The sequence below is a fragment of the Drosophila bipectinata genome, chromosome 4 (assembly GCF_030179905.1).
Source record: "Drosophila bipectinata strain 14024-0381.07 chromosome 4, DbipHiC1v2, whole genome shotgun sequence".
Lineage (NCBI taxonomy): Eukaryota > Metazoa > Arthropoda > Insecta > Diptera > Drosophilidae > Drosophila > Drosophila bipectinata.
In genome coordinates this window covers 19,398,490-19,419,208 of record NC_091740.1, presented here as the reverse complement: position 1 = coordinate 19,419,208, position 20,719 = coordinate 19,398,490, and the positions used below count along the sequence as shown (strand labels likewise).

Here is a 20,719-nt window from a genome sequence, read left to right as displayed (position 1 = left end):
TATTTAACTTTATTAAAATTAAACAAACATAAGTATGTACATTCAGTTGTACGTTTTTTAAATTAAAGGAAACAATAACTTAAAATTATATTAAAAAAAAATTAAGCAATTAAGCAGAAACATTAAACTTTAAAAAACAAAATTTCAAGCTTTAAAATAATTTGAAGTTTTTGGTAACAATAATTGGTAACAGCAAACATAACGAAAACAGTGAGAGAAACACAAAATTCCTAATGCACAGCGACATAAAAGCGGCATAGCTGTCTGCAAAATCTAACGGTGCTTTAACTACAAATTCGCATCGCATTAAGATTTATAAGAGGGTTTGAAATAAAATTACGATTTATAAGTGGTTCAATATTTTTTGCGTTGCGCCAAATACTACAAATTAACGAGGGGACCAAAATGTAAGGAATTTTTACGAATTAACGAATTTTTTTCAGAGGGACAGAATTTTTTACAAATTATCGCGAATTTCGATTTAGCGGGGTACGAATTATCGGGATTCGACTGTATATCTAAAGATTATATCATCAGACCTACTGCCACCTTTGTGAACCAGATGACAGCGAAATCTTTGGGTATCGCAAAAGCGATAGCAAAATAATGGGGTAATACCAAGTCCAAGTCCACGGTGTGTGGCTCGTTAAAATGACCTGTGGCCTCCGCTAGGACACAGTCCAATATGTTAAGAATATCCGATGTTGCATTTTTCATAGGAGAAATGTAGGATTGGGATTGAATCGGAGCCAAGCTCCGAATGTATTGGTTGTAAAGAAACCGATTAGGGAATTTAATCCCGCTTAAATTGATGTGTCAGCTCACAAGCTCGAAGCTTATCCCTCATTTTATTAATGTTTTTCAACCTTTTGCATACCAAGGAATTAGTATCAATAATGTTAAAAGGAACAATTTATGATAATGTAAAAATGTAAAAAGTTATACTCTTTCAGATTTTAATATGAGATGGGTGAAGCAAAATGATTAAATTCAATTTAGGCAATTGTTCCAAAACATACAAGTGTATGCAACATATTGAAAATCTATACTTTTAAAGGTTAGTCAAAATAAAAATCGTTTATAAAAGAAGCGGTGTTGGCGGAAGAGAATAGTTCAGGGTATGATATAGAGGGCTTTTTCGGCTAGATCGGCATTTGGCACCAACGGCTTGAAAAAAAAAGTACATTGATCATGCTTGGGTCTTAAAAAATTTTTACTTGGGACTTGTAACTTAACAAAAATATTAATTTATTAAAAAAAAATATTTTAATTACATCATTTATGTCAAAAAATGACGGTCATGGGCCCTCTTTATTTATAAATAGTTTTACTGTGTTTTTTGTTTATATTTCGACATCGAACTCCAAATTGAACATTCGTTAACACGAATTTGTGAGCTTCTCAAAAAAAAACAATAACTTTTTGTAGATAATTGTTAGAGAAAGGAGATGGAGAAGCTTAGAGAAGGAGTAATGAAAAATTAAGCTTTAAACTTCTCGATTTATCTTAATAACACTAGACTATCTTTCCGACATAACGGCATGTAAGAAAATTTGTTTTTTTTTGAAATTTTTAAAACGAAAGCTTATTGGCCAAATTTTTTTTTAGTGGATACATTCTGTTGCCACTTCATTCATACTTTAGATGGTTATCAAAAAGCCAAGGATGGTTCCGAAAATATTTGAAAAATATTTTCATAACGGGGACGTTTTCGCCCAATGTACGGGGCAAGGAAAATGTGGTGGACATTCAGCAGTTAATTCTCTGAAAAGCGTCCTGCACCCGCACCTTTTTCAGCCAATTTGTTTTATTTCTGAAAGGATATTCACGTCGCGAACGGATCAGCCTCCAGGTTATATTGGTATATTGCAACACCCACGATGCCTCAGCTTCTTTCTAAGAAATCGATGTGTCTTGCAACATACACAGATTACCCTGCCTCTCTTTCCAGAATCATATTCGCATGTAATGGTACAGACTCTAACCAGTGGATCTCCTAGAACAGCTGTGAAACTGGGCGTGTAGTAGAATACCTCAATTGCTCAATAGATTAAGAAGCGACTGCTACGTCGGACTCTTCATCCACCGGATATTCAAAAATTTGGATGACTCCAATGATTTTTAAGTTTTTTTCAGCGCAACTTCTTGAGAAAGCAGTTATACCAGTATTTCGGTACGGAGGCAGCAAAGTCTCCCAATAAAATATAAAAGTCCGACAGATTCCACCATGCGAAAAATAACAGTTAATTTTCAAACTTTTCCGTTGAACTTTTCTATAATGAAGTTAAAAATTTGTAAATTGCTTTATCGAAAAACTCGAACAGAAATCTCGTACGTAGTTTTTGAGTAAAATAGTTGAATACGACATGGATATACTATAAGCTTCGCCTTTGGCAAAAACAAAAAGATTTTACTTCTAACTTTTTTAATATTTAAATTTTTAAAAGTGGAAAAAATTACATAATTAGTTTAAACTTACCTAAGACTGTAACTACTTGACTCCTCGTCTTCATTAGGCTCAATAAATTGCAACTGAGATCTTTTGTGCCGCCACCACAAATATCCTCCAGCCAGAAAAAGAGAAATTGCTATGATAAGACCCAATATAGCAAGACAAGCTATAAGAATTACACTAGCCATATCTGTAAAGTGTAAAGTATATTATATTGAGTCGATTTAAATTCTTATGCAATACTGCAAAAAGTATGACCATATTGAATTAATAACCTTATCAGTATAAGTTTTAAAACTTATTTAATAATATTAAAATTGGTTGGCTTACTTTATAGATTCTTATATTTCAGTTCTTTGACTGTAAATTTTCTGTCAATATTAAAATTTTTCTTTTTCCAATTTTTTTCTCCGCGCACAATATAAATTTTTGTCTCTAAAAAATCTAACATTTATTGACATATTATTACATTTTTATATTTTATGAAACATATACACATATTTCCGAAACTTTACAAAAAGTCACTTAAAAGTTTTTTTATTTACATTTTATTGGAAAACTTTATTGGATTAAAAAGTACGGAGAAATAAAACCAAGCACGCATTATTATTAACTAATATACAGCTTTAGGTAACGATTTTCTAAATGGTTATTAAGCTTTATTTTTACTTATTTTTCTTAATATATTACTTTTTTTTAAGTTTTTTGTTAAGTTTTTTTTTGTTTTTATGATAGTATCATTTTTATTTTAATCATTTTTTAACAAGTTTTTTGTATAAGTTACCGTGAAACTACTTATGCCACTGAAAACATATTGAATACATTTTTATATAAGAGTAGAAAAAGTTTATGTTCCCCAAAAGCTTCGTCCGTGCGCATGACAATTTCTCACCCTCAAACTTATTATTTTTTTTTTTTAAGTATAAGAGCCCCACCACCTTTTGAACAAAACTTAATTAACATATATATTGATAACACTCATATATTTATATACATATATTTATAAAACCTAACATTCATTTTTTTTAAATGTTTTAAAACTATATATTTGACAGAAGCAATCGATAAATGTGTCGATAACAAGTTCAACAAATCGAAATTCTAGCTGTACTATGGAACTATATTCTCAAAAAAGGTCAAAGGATTGTTACAAAACTATTATTTTTCGAAAAAAAAAATCAAATTTTTATTTTAAAATTTAAAAAATAAGTTTATAAGCCATAATCATAGCATTTCTTTTTTAATTTCTCAAAACAAATCTCTTCTTTTTTATTTACACGATTAAGAAATCTGTTCTGAACTAATTGAGACTTAATGGATCTTTTCTTTCAATAAGAAAAAAATAAACGTAGGTTTTTTAAAACCAAGATATATCGTATTCATGCGAATATACATATACGCATTCAATACCCTTGAAGAGGGTAATTTTCGTCAAAATGTGGAATGCAGTGAAGGAAACACAAAGTATACATATTCTGTATCAGGGTCCCCTCCTGAGTTGATAAGGCGTGTCCGTCTGTCTGTTACTACCTGTTTCTGTGTTTAAATCTATATAAGTCGGGACATATACTATAATTGCATATAACTGATTGATCGGAAATGCCATTACTTTATGGTTTTTAACGTCGGGAAGCTATTTTTTTATAAATTTTAGAGCCAATCAAGCCAACCTACAAAATTTCACATAACTGACTATATAACTGAAAAATCGGAAAGGAACCAATTTGACTCAACACTATATTAAGAAATAGTTTGGAGTTGATTTTTTTCATCGAAATTTTTAAATAACCCCCCAGTGCTGGCGCTACAAAAATACGAAACTCTTAGGAGCGGAAGAGGCGTGGCCAAAATTTGAAACGATCTTAAGCTGCGTGGGCAGTGTAATCCATGCCAATTCCTATCTTTTTTAGACTGAGATCCACGCGTTCTTTTGACTTTTGATGCTTATCAAAAATATGTATATATAGGCAGAATTTCAAGAATTTCACCGGATTGATCGGTGAGAGCTTTACCAATTAAGATTGGTTTTATAGAGGCTTGATAGCGAGAAGTAGCTTAAAGTCCTATAGAAAACCAGCTGTGAGAATTGTACCAATTGTTCAACTTTACCAAGAATTTATCCTTGTCCCTTATCCATATAGGACCCTTCCACCAAAATTGGAAGTAAATGTGCACGGATACTCCCAAGCCCCGGGATGCTAAATCTGCTGGGTTCGATTTTGAATCCATGCCGCCATAACAATGTCGTATCGACATCAAATGCGATTGTCCTTTCATTCCAATTATTTAAATATTGAACCTTAAAAAAAAATTTTGAAATATTCAAAAAGACAAAAGACGTTAGATGTAAAGATTTTATGTCCAAATGAACTAAAAATATTCCACAACCCTTTTGTTTGGTCATTGATATTTTTCATATAAAAAGACGAATTTTTTTTTAATATGAACGTTATAAAAAATGTTTATTTCTGCATGCAGATGAAGCCGGATGATCCGCAGATAGACCAGCTTATGGTGCATGCAGGGACTCAAGTAATATACAGAGAGGGCGACCGACAAGTCACCTCGAAGCTAAAGCTCTCGACAATGGAGAGGGCGGCCCGACCTAGATATTGCCGAGCTAAAACTCTCTAAAGAAAGTCCGTTGAGTCGAGCGGCCGAGAGAGAGTCGGCTTGCGATCAACTAGCTTTTGTATAAACTTAAGCCTAATAAATAAACATTACCAAACATTACGTTACCATTAAAATTACACCGGTGTGCTGCTGCCTGACCCGACATTCCCCCCTCCGTTGGGGCCTGTCCTCCAACTACATTCGTAAGGGGCGAGGTACAGCTTAATCCGCTCCCAGCGAAGCATTCCGACCCGAAAAGGAATCAGCTCCATAGCTCTGGCCAACGGCAACATCCATAGCCTCCAAAGTCCTGCATCGCTGCTCCAGAAACTCTGCCAGCGACTCCCAAGTAGGGATGGCGTCGGAACTTGAAGAATTTAGACTCTCCTCCTACTTAACCTGGGTAGCTGGATCCAAACGTTGAAGAAGCACCTGGACAATGATGCAGCCGGCTTTGTCGAATCTCATTTGTCGAACCCAAACTCTTCAAAGTTCTCATATGGGCATTGAATTTGTCGGATAACCCTCGAAGACCTGTTATTGAATCACCTCCCACTAGAGTGAGTCCAAGAATCTCGTTCACATGAGCCTTAAATATTAAACGACGGCTATTAAATCGTTTTTCCACCAAATTCAGTGCAATATCATAATTCTCATCGGAGACTTCCAAGGAGCGAACTGCTTCGAAAGCGGACTCCCGAAAGCATGGCAACCTTTGCAGCTTTTCCACCTTATTGATGCTCGGATTACCGCCGACGATTGTACAGAAAATCGAGTAAAACTGAGGTCATTCAGAGTATCCACCGCTGAAGGTAGAAAGAGGCAAGGGAGGCAAAGCTTGAAACCTTTGACCTGACTCTGAGTCAACCTGCATGGTGGACATTTCGTTAGCTAGGGTGGAGTGGGCCGCAATTCGGGAAGAGCGAAGGGGAAGAGCGTCTCGTGCGCAATTTCGGCCTGCATTGTCACTACGAGCTCCGAAACAGTTAATCGAAGCTCACTACTGATCTGCGAAATGTCCAAGTCCTCAAGCTCCCTATGGATGGCCTTGAAGTCGCTGAACATGGCGACTATCTGACCATGTCGCACGTTGAGCATTCTAAGGATCCAACCCGTTTATTCGCTAGGCCCCGGCTGTGTGCGGCTCTGTGCAAGCCTCTGCATAGACTTTTCAGCTTATCTTTGGAAACCTCGATTTTTCCCCTAAGTGGAAAGAATCTTTACAAAATTCCCTGACATAAAAAAAGGGAAAAAGTTCGATGCTGCCCACTACAGAGGCATTTCTAATTTTCCGGCAATTACAAAGTTATTTGAAAAATTAATCCACCTTGGAAACAGGCTAAAGAGCTCTCTGCAAGTTCTGGAGAATACCCAGGGCCTTGCACTTTAGAATAGCACTACGGGTTGGCGTGGGTGCTCCTGTGTCTGCGCCGCTGGAGTTCATGGTTAATTTATTAAGTTCCGACCAACCCGAAGTAAATAATTCCGGCGCCAAATTTTATCGCTCCAAATTTATTTGCTCGCGACGAACACGCCTTGTCCCACTGTCCGCTCAGAACCGTAGCGGAATTGTGGAACGTATATATATATGAAGTCTATGCGCGGGCGAAAGCACTTGCTTTGTGGAACGTAAATATGTGTGTGTGCCTATAATAAATAATTTAACGGGCCACAACCGAACTGCCATTAGGCTTATGTTTTATTCTTAATTTGAATTTGACTGACTGCTTATTAGCACCAAAATCGTTCATGTAATTTTTAATCTGCACCACATATGTTTTCGCGGGAATAGTTTGGTTAAGTTTTAGTTTCTATTTAGTTTAGCTTTAGTAAATTATAGTTAATAATTTAGTTAATTATATTAACTAGATCACGTCGGGGTCACCAATGTTTTGTTATAGATCATTTTCAATGCCGTAAATAAAAAGACGAATTTGTATTTAATATGAACGTTATAAAAAATGTTTATTTCTGCATGCAGATGAAGCCGGATGATCCGCAGATAGACCAGCTTATGGTGCATGTAGGGACTCAAGTAATATACAGAGAGGGCGGACCAACAAGTCACCTCGAAGCTAAAGCTCTCGACAATGGAGAGGCCGGCCCGACCTAGACATTGCCGAGCAAAAATTCTCTAAAGAAAGTCCGTTGAGTCGATCGGCCGAGAGAGAGTCGGCTTACGATCAACTAGCTTTTGTATAAACTTAAGCCTAATAAATAAACATTACCAAACATTACGTTAACATATTTAAACATTAAAATTACACCGGTGTGCTGCTGCCTGACCCGACACCTTTAATAAACAGCTTTGAAAAGGTGTAATATAATAAACAGTAATATAATAATATAATAAACTTTAATAAACAGTTTTTGTAAATTTAAACATATTCGGCCTTCAAAAACTAAGACTTAAAGATAATGAACCAGTTTACATAAAAAATATAGAAGTCCTCTTAGTAAATCAAAAAGGTAAGCTAACTTCGGGCGGAGCCAATGTTGATATACCCCTGCAGGTAAATCCAGATATACATCGCAAAAACCGGATGTAGTTGGCCGATCATTATGAGAATATCATAATATAACCCATTTATTACAATACAAAATCTAAAAAAAAAACCCAAACTTCTATCTTCAAAAATACAAAAGTAGGTATTTTTATTAAAAAAAATACCAGTTATACAAAATTCGAACTCTCTGGCTCTAGAAACACCGAAGTTATAGCATTTTCCGACAGCAATCACGGCCCTTCCGATTTATGTACTGCGTGCAAAGGAAAGAAGGGTGTGTGCACAGTTTTAAGTCAATAGCTGAAAAACTAATGGACTAGTTCGCGTGGAAACAGACAGGCAGATGGGCATACTCATATCCTGATGAAGAGGTGATCCTGATCAAGAATATATATGCTTTATAGGGTCGGAGATAGTTCCTTCACTGCGTTGCACACTTTTGGACAAAATTATAATACACTCTGCACTCTCCAAAAGTGTGCAACGCACTGAAGGAGACATCTCCGACCTTATAAAGTATATATATTCTTGATCAGGATCACCTCCGGAGTTGATATGAGCATGTCCGCATGTCTCTTTTTCTACGCGAACTAGTCTCTCAGTTTCAAAGCTATCGTCTTGAAACTTTGCACACACCCTTTTTTCCTTTGCACGCAATATATAAGTCAGAACGGCCGGGATCGGCCGACTATTGAACTATTGATCGGAAATGGTATAACTTTGGTGTTTTTAGAGTTAGATCAAATTTGACACAAGAGCTATTTTTAGCAAAACATTACGACATGCGAATTACGAATTTCATAAGGATCGGTCGACTATATCTTATAGCTGCCATATAACTGAACGATCGAAATGACCCAACTTTCGTGTTTTTGAAGATAGAAAGCTAAAACTTAATACAGATTCTCTTTTTGGTTGATCCAACCTACCAAATTTCATTAGGATCGGCCGACTAAATCCTATAGCAGCCATTTAACTGAACGATTCGAAATAGTATTTGGTAGAAATATCAACTTTCGTATATTTGAAGATAGAAGCTTGGGACTTTTTTTAGATTTATTATTTAAGTTAATTGGTTTCATTATGATCTAATCATAAGGATCGGCCAACTGTATCCGATGTTTGCGATATACATCCGGTTTTAACCGCAAGGGTATATCAACTTCGGCTCCGCCCGAAGTTAGCTTTTCTTTCTTGTTTTTTAATAAATTCGTAATTGATTTTTATTTTTTTTTGTTTTTATTTTATTTGTAAATATAGAGATGAAATGCATTGAAAACAGATAAAACTTTTTTATTTTACTGATCCTTTCCACAAAAATCGATATTGTTATATTAGCTCCCTTAGAAATAATTATTGGGACACTGTATAGAAAATAATTTTTAAAAAATTTATAATTGTAGAAAAAAAATGTATTTTCTCACCTAATAGGTAATAGGTATTGCCTGCGTGCTTTGAAATGACTTCAGCCAAGCGTTTAGACATTAAATTAGCCAAATCCTGCAATGTTTTTAGTCGATTTTGGCCTATTCTTCAACAAAACCCTTCTTGAGCTGTGCCAAATTTTCAAACTGTGTAAACATTGTTGCATACTCTATTTGAGAGTATACCCCACACATTCTAAATCGGGTTTAGGTCGGGACTACAAGCTGGCCAAAAAACTGCTTTGATACTTTGGATACGTGGATGGCGGCGTTATCCTGTCCTGAAATTAACTTTTTCTCAAAATAAGTTTCGCCAAACGGTATCAAAACGTCGTCCACTAGTCTTATGTACATCTGACAATTCATTTGTGTTAATAAAAAACATATACCAGGTAGAGGATCTTCCGGCGTGTCCAAATGCGGCCCATACCATCAGTGAAGCACCTCCGAAATTGCGAGTCTAGCAGGACTTGCGTTCACATTGGATATCTCTCCAGGACATAATTTTTCCGTCAGGACCATTCAAGTTGAAAGTACCTAAAAATGCATTATGTAACGAAAAGAAACGGCAATTAGCAATTTTTCAACAAGCAATGGCTCTTATCGCTTCTCGCGATTACCTTTAGGATTACAAATAGCGCCAAATTCATTTTAAAGAATGATGACTACTGCATTCTCTGGACTTGAATATTATGATTTAATTTGTAACGTCCTGGTTCTGATCGGGAGCACACACTGTCTGTTGCTGGCCTAGCTCAGGGCCAGCGGGAGGGTTCTTCTGCTTCCCCAAATCAGGGTTACCAAATAAAGTAAATCGTCGACAGTTCTAAAGGAAAGGGAGTGTCCAAAGTTGTGGGGGGAAGAGAGAATGAGAATACTAGCTTGGAGAACTCAGGTGTTATAGATCTCCTCTTTACCCACCCTTGTTGCACCATTATCCTTTGGCAACCCATGTTGCGTTAGCTTGTCTTTGGAAACCTCACGGAAATATTTAGACGCGATTTATTATAACTTCATTACTTCCATATATTCAATAGATGTTTCAGTGTTCGGTTCATTATTCCTAATGTAATAAATTCTAATCCTAATCCAACATTATTAATCAAAGTGATTAACCTAACCTTAACATAAAATGATTTAGGTTTAAATTTACGTTGATTTGAATTGAGAAAATTATGAAAATTACTCTACTTAAATGATTTCAGTTCGTCCCCAAATATTCATATACATATGTAAAACTCAGGATGTTGCGGCTATACCGTACTTACAGCTCGTCCCTCGAGGTCAGCAGGCCTGTCAACTTTTAGATATATATGTAGATATTAAAGGATGTAGTATGTAATTAGTTTAAAATAAAAAGTTAAAAATGGAGTCAAAGAATGATTTGAAAGTGAAGCTGGGCTTATTTTTGGTGAGAAATCAAACCTACTTGCACACGCAGGAAGCTTTAACGGGCTTAATTAACAGCATGGGAATGAAAGGGATGGCAAGCGTGCATTTTTGGAGACCACTGCAATCTGGACAATGGAACACAACCGAAATTGTTTGTCTTAAAATTTGATCGTGAAAATCACCCCCAAAAATTGTAATTGTTCCAAAAAACAATTGCTTAACCATTTAATTATTAGTTTTTAAATACAATTTAAAGTTATCATGAAAATGTTTATTTTTCATGCATGAAGTCACAGTTCAGGGACATAAATGCACAGACAAAGGAATCTTACCGGACGACACAAAGTTTGATGTCTTATTAAAACATCCAGTGCCTCATGACTTAGACAGCTCTAGACGACTTATTGCATTTTGTAATTATTACAGACATCATAATACATCAAAAAATTTTCCGAATATGCCAGGGTTATAACGAGGTTAAATAAAAAGAATTTTTCATATGAATGGACTGATGAATGTCAAAATGCATTTTAATATCTGAAAGCTCAACTAGTAAAACCAACTCTGTAAAAAAAAGTAAACAAAAGTAACAAAAGTACAAAGGAACAAGAGTTAACTGCCATTCATTGGGCAATCATTTATTTTATATCATATAATTTTCTAGTTTACAGTTTACAATTTAACAATTTCTAGATAAAACAGACTATAGATGTTCAAGCATTGAACACTATTTTTTATAGAAATTCTTAAGTTAGAGTTTCAAGGGATCGGACCCATGAAATACGAGTCAAACAGATGGTTTAAAACCGATCCCCTGCAGCCTAACACAAACACATACATAAGTGGTGCGCTTATCGCACTTGAGAAAGGGTCGCATAGCAGGTCAGCGTGCAGTGCGGTCACAAGTAGTTTTACATAGATTTAAGATTCTCATAGGGCTCCTCTTAACAATAGACCACTAACATTGTTGTTTTTAATGACAAACCCCAGCACCAAATTAACACATATGAGACTTAGAGGAATATGATTTAAGGGTTGAGTTAACTCTTAGCTCTAAACCTAAGAGGCTAGGACAGTTTCTTAGCAGACGCTTTATCACGGATAACGATATCCGAATTAAAAGAATTACATAATAAAGTCCATATAAACAAGGGTACAAGGTAGACAAAAATCTTCCGCAGTACCAAAGATTATAAAGTACATAGATGGGACAACATGGCCGTTCAACTTTTTTCATCAAGCTTATTGGTGAGGGGGGAACGCATCTATTTTTAGAACTCTTTACATGTATCCGTCAACAAAAATGTTGTTAATGTGAGGGGCGGTTAGGCCGCTGAACTGAAGAGCGCATCCACGCTAACGAGCGCACACGCGCTGAAGAGCTCATCCACGCTAAAGAGTGCATCTGCGCTCGCCCCTCTATGCACTCTCGCGCTCTCGTCGGGCAATCGATCGTCCTTTCTTTTTTAAGTTAAGTTTAATCGTCTGTAAGCAGCCAAATAAAGCTGAACGCGTTTTGAATTTAACCACGACGCCCTCGACTTCTTTCTTTCGTTTCACCAATTCTGGAATCTTTTGCGGCAACAACGCCCCTTCCAACAAATGTGAACCTATGTATGTATGTGTGACTGCTCGTACGACGGAGTAAAAATGTTTTGTCTTTCAAATTTCAATTTCAATTTCTCGTTTCTGTTTTCAATGCGCCGATGTGGAAGTTAGTAGAACAAATAGTATTTTTGATCGCTGCAGATCGAGACAGGATGGTAGCGTATTGCATAGAGTAGTTATTCTATGTGTAATTTTGCTGTGTTGCAATCATCGTAAGGACATTGAACTTTTTTTTCTTTATAATTATTATTTTTATACCCTTGCAGAGGGTATTATAATTTTGTCCAAAAGTGTGCAACGCAGTGAAGGAGACATCTCCGACCCTATAAAGTATATATATTCTTGATCAGGATCACCTCCTGAGTTGATATGAGCATGTCCGTCTGTCCGTCTGTCTGTCCGTCTGTCTGTCCGTCTGTCTGTCTGTTTCTACGCAAACTAGTCTCTTAGTTTTAAAGCTATCGTCTTGAAACTTTGCACACTCCCTTTTTTCCTTTGCACGCAGTATATAAGTCGGAACGGCTCGGATCGGCCGACTATATCCTATAGCTTCCATATAACTGAAAGATCGGAAATTACCCAACTTTCGTGTTTTGGAAGATAGAAAGCTGGAACTTGGTACACATTCTGTTTTTGGTCAGTTTATCCGATTAACCAAATTTCATAACGATCGGTCGATATCTTGTAGCAGACATATAACTGAATGATCGGAAATGGTTTTTGGTAGAAATACCAACTTTGGTATTTTTGAAGATAGAAGCTTGGGACTTTTTTTTATGTATTTTATTGTAATTAATTGGTTTTATGATGATGTTCTCATAAGGACCGGCAACCTTATCCGATGTTTGCGATATATATCCGCTGTTAACTGCAAGGGTATATCAATTTCGGCTCCGCCCGAAGTTAGCTTTCCCTTCTTGTTTTTTTTGTTTTTTTTTTTATGAATCTCTTTCTTGATTGTCAGACGCATTTTCCATCATGCTGTCTCTATCTTTGCGTATTAGCTGATTATTCGGCAAAGCTCTTAAGAATTCGTGCGCCGTCTTCCATATTTTGTTTGGCTTGTTTTCTTAGATTTCTAAGAAATCTGTCTCTGTCTATTTTGTCATCAATCTACCAACCTTGTGAGGTGGCATCTCTGGATTATCGGGTGAGAAAAGGGGGGTTGCACGCGGTTGCCTGCTAGGTCTCGTCGGCTAATGGGTGGGTCATATAGGACCCCCTCTCTCTCCCTGATGCCTGCCTCAAAGATCATAAATTTTATCATTAAATGAATGCGTGCACGGCCTCTCGAACTGCGAAGGCATAACATAGTCCTCTCAAAACAGATTTTATCTGGATCCTCGAGATCCTCGAGAACGCAAAAGTTGGGGGTGGTTCAGCGGCAAGGTGGTGGCGAATTATTTTTCTTTTATCTCATTATAAAATTCATTTTTATTGGACTAAAGTGTTCTTATACGTCTACTACATCCCCATCCCTATTTCCCCTTACTTCGCTAAAAATTCAGTTTTCTTTCTCGACTTATGTATCTACTAATTAGGTGGTAGGTTAAATAAATGAAAATGGGAAACATAAAATAGAAGTGCGGGCCCGAGGAACTCCAATTTGATACCACTTAAAACAAGCTTAAATTAGGGAATTATCGAACATTATTTCATTTCAATCATCTTTTTTTCCTTGCTCTTCGAATAAAAAAATTAAAAATTACACCCTAAGCTCTTTTACACCGCTCCGTGGTGAAAGGCTAACTGCGCCTGGCGCACACGGAATCGCGTGAATCGGAAAACTAGCTTAAATTAGGGAAAGATCGAACATTATTTCATTTCAATCATCTTTTTTTCCTTGCTCTTCGAATAAAAAAATTAAAAATTACACCCTAAGCTCTTTTACACCGCTCCGTAATGAAAGGCTAACTGCGCCTGGCGCACACGGAATCGTCACGTAACTGCGCGATCTTCTACATTGAACTCGGCTTGGCGATGCCCTTATTTCATCTCAGGATCGGGCTTTTGCTCAATCGGACCGCTCGCGGTTTTAAGGTGAAGACAATCATTTATTTGGTGGACCCCTTTCGGCCGGGAATCGGACGATGCGGTAGATTCACGAACGGAATATTCCGTGTCGCTTAAATTGGCTTTGTACAAAACTACTAGGATTTACTCACCCCTTTCATCCACAACGAGCTGGTCGAAGCGCTTTCACGTGCTCGAGGCTGGAAAGGAATAAAATTCCGGGAAAGCTCCCGGTCACAAAACAAAATAACTACTCAGCCAGCCAATAGAAGCCTTTATTTGGGACGGAACCCTCCGTCCACCAACTCCACACGTTTCTTCGTGGCACCACGAGGCCACCAGATGGACCGACTTCGCTCCCTTCTCTGTGGCGGAGCGTCCCTTATAAGCGCCGCTAAAGCGCGTCGTGGGCGGTTTCGCGCCGCACACCGTCTGGATTTGTGCCGTAGATCGAACCGCTGGGAACCTCGCTCGACTCCAACTTCTCTCTTTACGAACGACCTCCTTGTACCAGGCTCTCTGATCTAAAGAGCCAAAAGAACATGTCAGACCCAATCGACCCTGACCTAACCTCACACACTCACCGCCACTATGATTCGCGACCTGCCTCACTTAAGCGCCTGGTGATCTCCGAATGGGCTTGTTTTCCACCTTGCTTTTTTAAGGGATGAACTTCCTTGGACCGCGCCAGAAATGCAAAGAAAATGCTATTGCCACGCGGATTCCTATGATTAGCTTCCAGCTTCCAATAACGGTTTCACACCGATTGCCAGACCCCCGGACATTGGCAACGCCTAACTCCTTGCTACGGTCCTACTACGGCAAAAGGCTCCCAGATAGTTTGCCATCTCCCCTCCCCGGGGTTGCCACCTACGCCGATCTAACGCCGACGTTACAAAGTGCCCCCGTCGCAAGAGCTAGAACAGGGTCTCACACGACTATTGTTTTAAACCTTTGGCGTGGCCGTCAGCCAACGGGTACAACAGGGGGACCTACGCGCAAGCAATTGCGTGCCGTAACTGTGTACACCGCTGGTAGTGCGACTATACTCTCCACGTGAGGGCGGCTGGTAACAGGTCCCGGTAAGGTCATGTCTCTGCCGAGGATGCTGGCTAATGGTAGTCGGGCGGGGAGAAGAACATTCCCTTCCTTAAATTACCCCAATCCAAGGTGGAACAGCATATGCCGAAGGATGCGTGTCCGAGGGGGGGCTCGGACGCTAATATGCGAACTCTGGGGGACAGGCCGACCTCCCAGTTTTAACCAGGCTTATCGTGACAAGCGGGCTATGTCATGATGGACGAACCCCTTCCCGCCTACTCGTGGGACCAAAACATGAATAACACTCTACAAAATAAAAACCAAAGCGGAGAGCGGAACTCCCTAAAAAAGACCGAAAAAAGAACCCTAATTGGAGTCCTGGACAAGGGCTCCAAGGATGGGCTCATCCCCAAGGAACTCTGGCGACGAGTGGTAAACGAGTTGCATGGGCGCTTCGTGGAGGAAATGCTGCGAAGTGGAGGACCCCCACCAGAATGCGAAGACGCAGGATGGTACCAGGGTAGCGTCAAGGTGATTGCTTGCCAAGACGCGCGATCGGTGGAGACTTACAAGCGGATGATTGCATCGCTTGGAGAGGTCTACCCTGGAGCTAAGCTGGTGGCGGTTGACTGGGACGAGATCCCCAGCAAACCGAGGGCGCGAGTGTGGCTCACAGAAAAGCCAGCCGACCCTAAGACCATCCTGACAATGCTTAGGATGTGCAACCCGACGCTCCCCACGGCGGACTTGAGAGTCGCCAAGGTCGAGGAGGCGGTGGGATTGCGGAGGCAGGTCGTCCTCACACTAAACGAGGAGACCGTAAAAGCCCTGGAGAGGACGGAGCACCGGCTTAAATACGGATTCGAGCATGTCTCGGTCCGTATCTATAAATCTGATGCGAAGGCCAAGCCAGGAGGTATTGGTCTGGAGGCAGACACACAAGAGCCAGACTTGGAGGAGCCGACCGAAGAGGGGCACCCGGAGGAAATGTCGGATGAGGAGGAGGACATTCTAGAAGGGTACACCTCGGAAGAGAGCGACTTGGCAAGGGCGCTTGGTGGTGTCGGAATGGAGGACTCTCTGCTGGGCTCCGAGACGGAGGCAGAGATAACTGTGGTGGAGGTTTGTAAGGATGTCCCTGACGATCTTACAAATAAACCTCCACCACAGTAAAGCAGCGTTAGCTGCCCTCCTTCTCCACCTCGCCGAGAGTGGAGCAGATGTGGCCCTCATCCAGGAACCCTGGATCCTAGGAGACAGGATTCTTGGGTTGGGGCCGTCGGAGTTCAGGCTCTGCAAAGCCGATACAGCAGGTAAAAGGCGAGCCTGCATCCTCGCAAAAAAGAACCTTAACCTCTTTTTGCTTCCCAATTTCAGCAATGAAGACCACGTAGCCGCAGCCGTAGAGAGCCCAAATGGCCCTCTAAGGATATGTTCGGCGTATATGGGCCACGACCAGGAGGCCCTTCCCCCGCACCCGCTAATCAAACAGCTGGTGGAAGACAGCAGGAAGCACAAGATCGACCTGATCATAGGTTGTGATGCTAACGCCCATCATCATCAGTGGGGCAGCACTGACACAAACGAGAGGGGTGAGTCAATCTTCGATTTTATCCTAGGCTCCAATCTTTTGGTGGGTAACAGGGGTACAGAACCCACTTTCATAGTCAAGAACAGAAGAGAAGTACTTGACGTCACTCTTTACTCTGAATCCCTAGCAGACAGGATTGTTAGATGGGGAGTCCTAGAGAAACACTCATTCTCAGACCACCGATACATAGAATTAGTGGTCAATTTCGAGAACTTTAATCGACTAACGGTACGCAACCCGAGAAAAGCGAACTGGGAGTTATATAGAAAGAAGCTAGATAGTTCCTTGGGAAATCCTCCAACAGGGAATGTGGATAGTAGGGCAGCCCTGGATGCCATGGTGGATACGCTCACGGCAGCGTGCGCCAGGGCATTCAATAAAGCTTGTCCCAAAATCAGATCGGGCAAAAGCAAGTCAAAGAAACCACCATGGTGGTCGCAATCACTTGCGCCCTTTAAAACCAAGGCCCGCAAGGCCTTCAATTTTGCCAGAAAAACAAACTCGGAGACAGCCTGGGAGTCGTACAAAGCGGACCTTAGGCGATATAACAAAGAGCTTCGCAAGGCAAAAAGAAATGCCTGGGCCGAGTTCTGCACGAACATTCAGGAAACATCAGAGGCCTCTCGACTCAGGAAGGTCCTTGCAACTACTGCACCAAATGTAGGATACATTAAAACCTCAGAGGGCAACTGGACATCGTCCAGCAAAGAAACCCTAGAGGCTCTCATAGAGACACATTTCCCGGGATGCTCTCGAGAAGACGCAACCCTGGAAATGCAGACACAGGGGAATAGCCCACCCACCAACAATCCACTTGAATACCTATTGAATGATAGATATCTCAGCTGGGCAATAAATAGCTTCAAGCCCTTCAAATCCCCGGGTCCAGATGGCATTGTCCCGGCTCAACTAATTAAAGCCGGTCCCAACCTGAAATCATGGGTCAAGATAGCTTTCTCAGCAATCTTCAGGATGGGCATCGTACCCGCAATGTGGTTGCGGACGAAAGTCGTATTTATACCCAAGGCGGGAAAACCATCTCACTGCACCCCCAAGGACTTTAGACCAATAAGCCTGTCGTCCTTCCTTCTCAAGACAATGGAGAGACTAATCAGCCTCCATATTAATCTTACTATAAGCCCAGATGATATCTCGGGATCACAACATGCGTATAGGAAGGGCCGATCCACGGAAACGGCACTCCACGAAATCACTACTTTTGTCGAGAAGGCACTTAGTGATAAGGAATACGCACTCATTGCTTTTCTAGACATAGAAGGTGCGTTCAACAACATCCTACCAAGCTCGATAACCAATGCGCTGACAGGACTAGGAATAGATAATCAATCCGTAGGCCTTATTAAGCAGATCCTGGTAAACAGGACTGTTGAGGCGTCACTAGGAGGAGAATCTATTCATAGATACGTCAGAAGAGACACCCCGCAAGGAGGCGTACTCTCACCCTACTCTCGCCTACTGCGATCCCTTGAAGGGGGTGGTTGCAAAGTTATCGCTTACGCGGATGATGTCGCAATTGCCTTCTCAGGAAAATTTCCCCAGACTCTATGTGACCGCATGACGGACAAACTTAGGGTCCTCTCAACATGGGCAGCTCGAAATGGACTAGGTGTGAACCCATCCAAAACAGAGCTCGTCCTCTTCACCAGGAAGTACAAAATACCAAACTTAAGGCTTCCAAAACTATTAGGAGAAACACTATCTCTTAGCGATAGCGCCAAGTACCTAGGTATTACGATAGACAGGAAACTGGACTGGAAATCAAACACTATGGATAGAGCCAACAAAGCTACAATCGCGCTCTATACTTGCAGAAAAGCCATTGGTCTTAAATGGGGAATGTCACCAAAAATAGTAAGATGGCTTTATACAGCGGTCATAAGACCCATCCTCTTCTACGGGGTGGTGGTATGGTGGCCCGCTCTCACCAACTCCACAATCAGGGAGAAGCTTAGGAAAACTCAAAGGATGGCGGAGGTCTGTATCACGGGCAGCCTACGTACCACTCCTACGGACGCACTAGACTTCATACTCGACCTTTTACCAGTAGAGGTAGTGGGAGTCAAGATGGCCACGCTATCGGCAATTAGGCTACGAGAGACGGGCGCATGGAAAAGGACTGACTACGGACATACCAAGTTAGATCTGCACCACTGCACGCCAACGGGGTCTACAGACTACTGCGTACCTGTCGATAATCCCACCTTAAAATACAAGGTCTACATTCCAACAAGGGAGGAATGGGACACACAAATCCCGGGACCAGCCGGTTCCCTCCATATTTACACAGACGGTTCAAAATTGAATGGCCAGGTGGGAGGCGGTTTCCATTGCGAAAAGCTGTGTTTTAATGAGTCCTTCAGACTCCCAGACCACTGTAGTGTTTTCCAAGCAGAAGTAATAGCTATCGGAGAAGCACTCAGATCCCCAGCACTTATTGGTAATCAGGACACAATCTGTATCTTCTCAGACAGTCAAGCGGCACTCAAAGCCCTTGACGGTCTTTCATCCAACTCCAGGACAGTGAATGACTGTCGCAGATCTCTTAACGAGATGGCAGAGCAGCATAACATACACCTCATATGGGTGCCCGGGCATAGGGACCACGAGGGTAACTGCGCCGCCGACGAACTAGCAAGAGCAGGTACTACCAATCCTCTCCTACCGGAGAAGGAACCAGTAGGTATCCCCTTAGCTACGTGTAGGCTAAAATGCAGGGATCACTTTGACCGCGCATCACTGCGGAAATGGAGAAACCTCCAAAACTGCAGGAACTCCCGCATGATATGGCCAATCCGATCTAGGAAGAGGTCAATGATGCTCATCGCCCTGAATAGGCAGGACTGTAGTCTGGCGATCAAGGCCATTACGGGGCATTGGTTAATAGGAGCACACGCGGCTAGACTAGCGGTGCCTCATTATGACTACTGCAGGAGCTGTAGAGACGAAGAAGAGGAAGAGACAGTCGCACACCTCCTGTGTCAATGCCCTGCGCTGGGGCGCATCCGACTCAAATTCCTGGGCGCAGCAATACTTACAGACCTTACAGACCTCGCGGAGGTCGCTCCACACAGACTCGTAGCCTTCATCCGTAAATCCGGATGGGACCGCGAGCCTTCAAGAAGGATAGAGCACCCTTGGGCACATAAGTAGTGGGAAGGGAGAGGTCCTTTTGTAGGATCCTTGCCTGTGCGGTATCACAAGGAGCCCAAGCGGCTCAAGTGGATGGGGGTCAGAAACCGGCCCTCATCGCCGCCTCAACCTAACCTAACCTTGGCGTGGTAAGTGCCTATTGCTCTTCCCTGCATGTCCTCTAGCTCGTAGATTGAATTACCCGTTCTCTTACGAACTCTCGCCTTAACTTATCTTGGGCCAAGTTTGGCGTTGTAACCCGCCGCAAAGTTGCTTTGTTTGAAGTTCCTTCGGAAAATCTTTTGTCCTTCTCAATACGTCACCTCTTTGTACCGCCTTTCATTCTTCTCCGTTTGCTTTGCTAAAACCTTCTGAGCCTGGGCCCGTAGTAAATCCAACGAATCCAACGAAATCCCGGGAGGATTCCCGGGATAACCGAATCTCTCTTTCCTCCAAGAGCCCTAGCTCCCTCATGAGCTTGTACGATCCTCTTGTTCCCACAAACTGTTGCCCGAACACTAAATAATACGGGGTTGTGCCCGTACCGGAATGGATTGAAGTTCTTAAGGCGCAGCAGATCTCAATGCGGTGTTCATCCCAATTCCTTTGGTCTCCTCTCACGTAAGATCTTATAGCTGCGATGATGGACCTATTCACCCTTTCGGATGCATTAGCCTGCGGCGAATGGACCGCTTGTCCGAAGTTTTATACCTTATTGCTTCTATTTTTCTTAACGAATTCCAATACTGCCTCAACCTGTTAGTGTTTCTAGACCTAATCTTATCGTCTACCTTAACCTTACTATGCTCTTCTTCGCGATGCTCGTTGTCGCTCTCTTCCTTCTCTCCCACTTGTCCTTGTTTGAGCCTAACGGAATGCGCTGGGGTGAACGGTCCGGTGCATTCGCTTTCCTGTTTTTTTTGACTTT

General features: G+C 41.2%; 1 protein-coding gene across 5 annotated transcripts in view; it reads right to left on the bottom strand.

The window, feature by feature from the left end:
• Positions 1-3,274, bottom strand: part of Syt7 (Synaptotagmin 7) — a 171,288-nt gene extending 168,014 nt beyond the window's left edge. For 2 of the 5 annotated variants that reach the window (XM_070282430.1, XM_070282429.1), the window contains exons 1-2: positions 2,783-3,274; positions 2,480-2,642 (exon numbers count right to left, since the gene is read on the bottom strand). In XM_070282430.1, coding sequence (XP_070138531.1) covers positions 2,480-2,640 — 161 coding nt within the window. In that variant the 5' untranslated portion in view covers positions 2,641-2,642; positions 2,783-3,274. Of the gene's footprint in view, positions 1-2,479; positions 2,643-2,782 lie in introns of those variants that run through there. The other 3 variants (XM_043213381.2, XM_070282427.1, XM_070282428.1) reach the window with 3 other exon arrangements.
• Between the last annotated feature and the right edge of the window lie 17,445 nt (positions 3,275-20,719).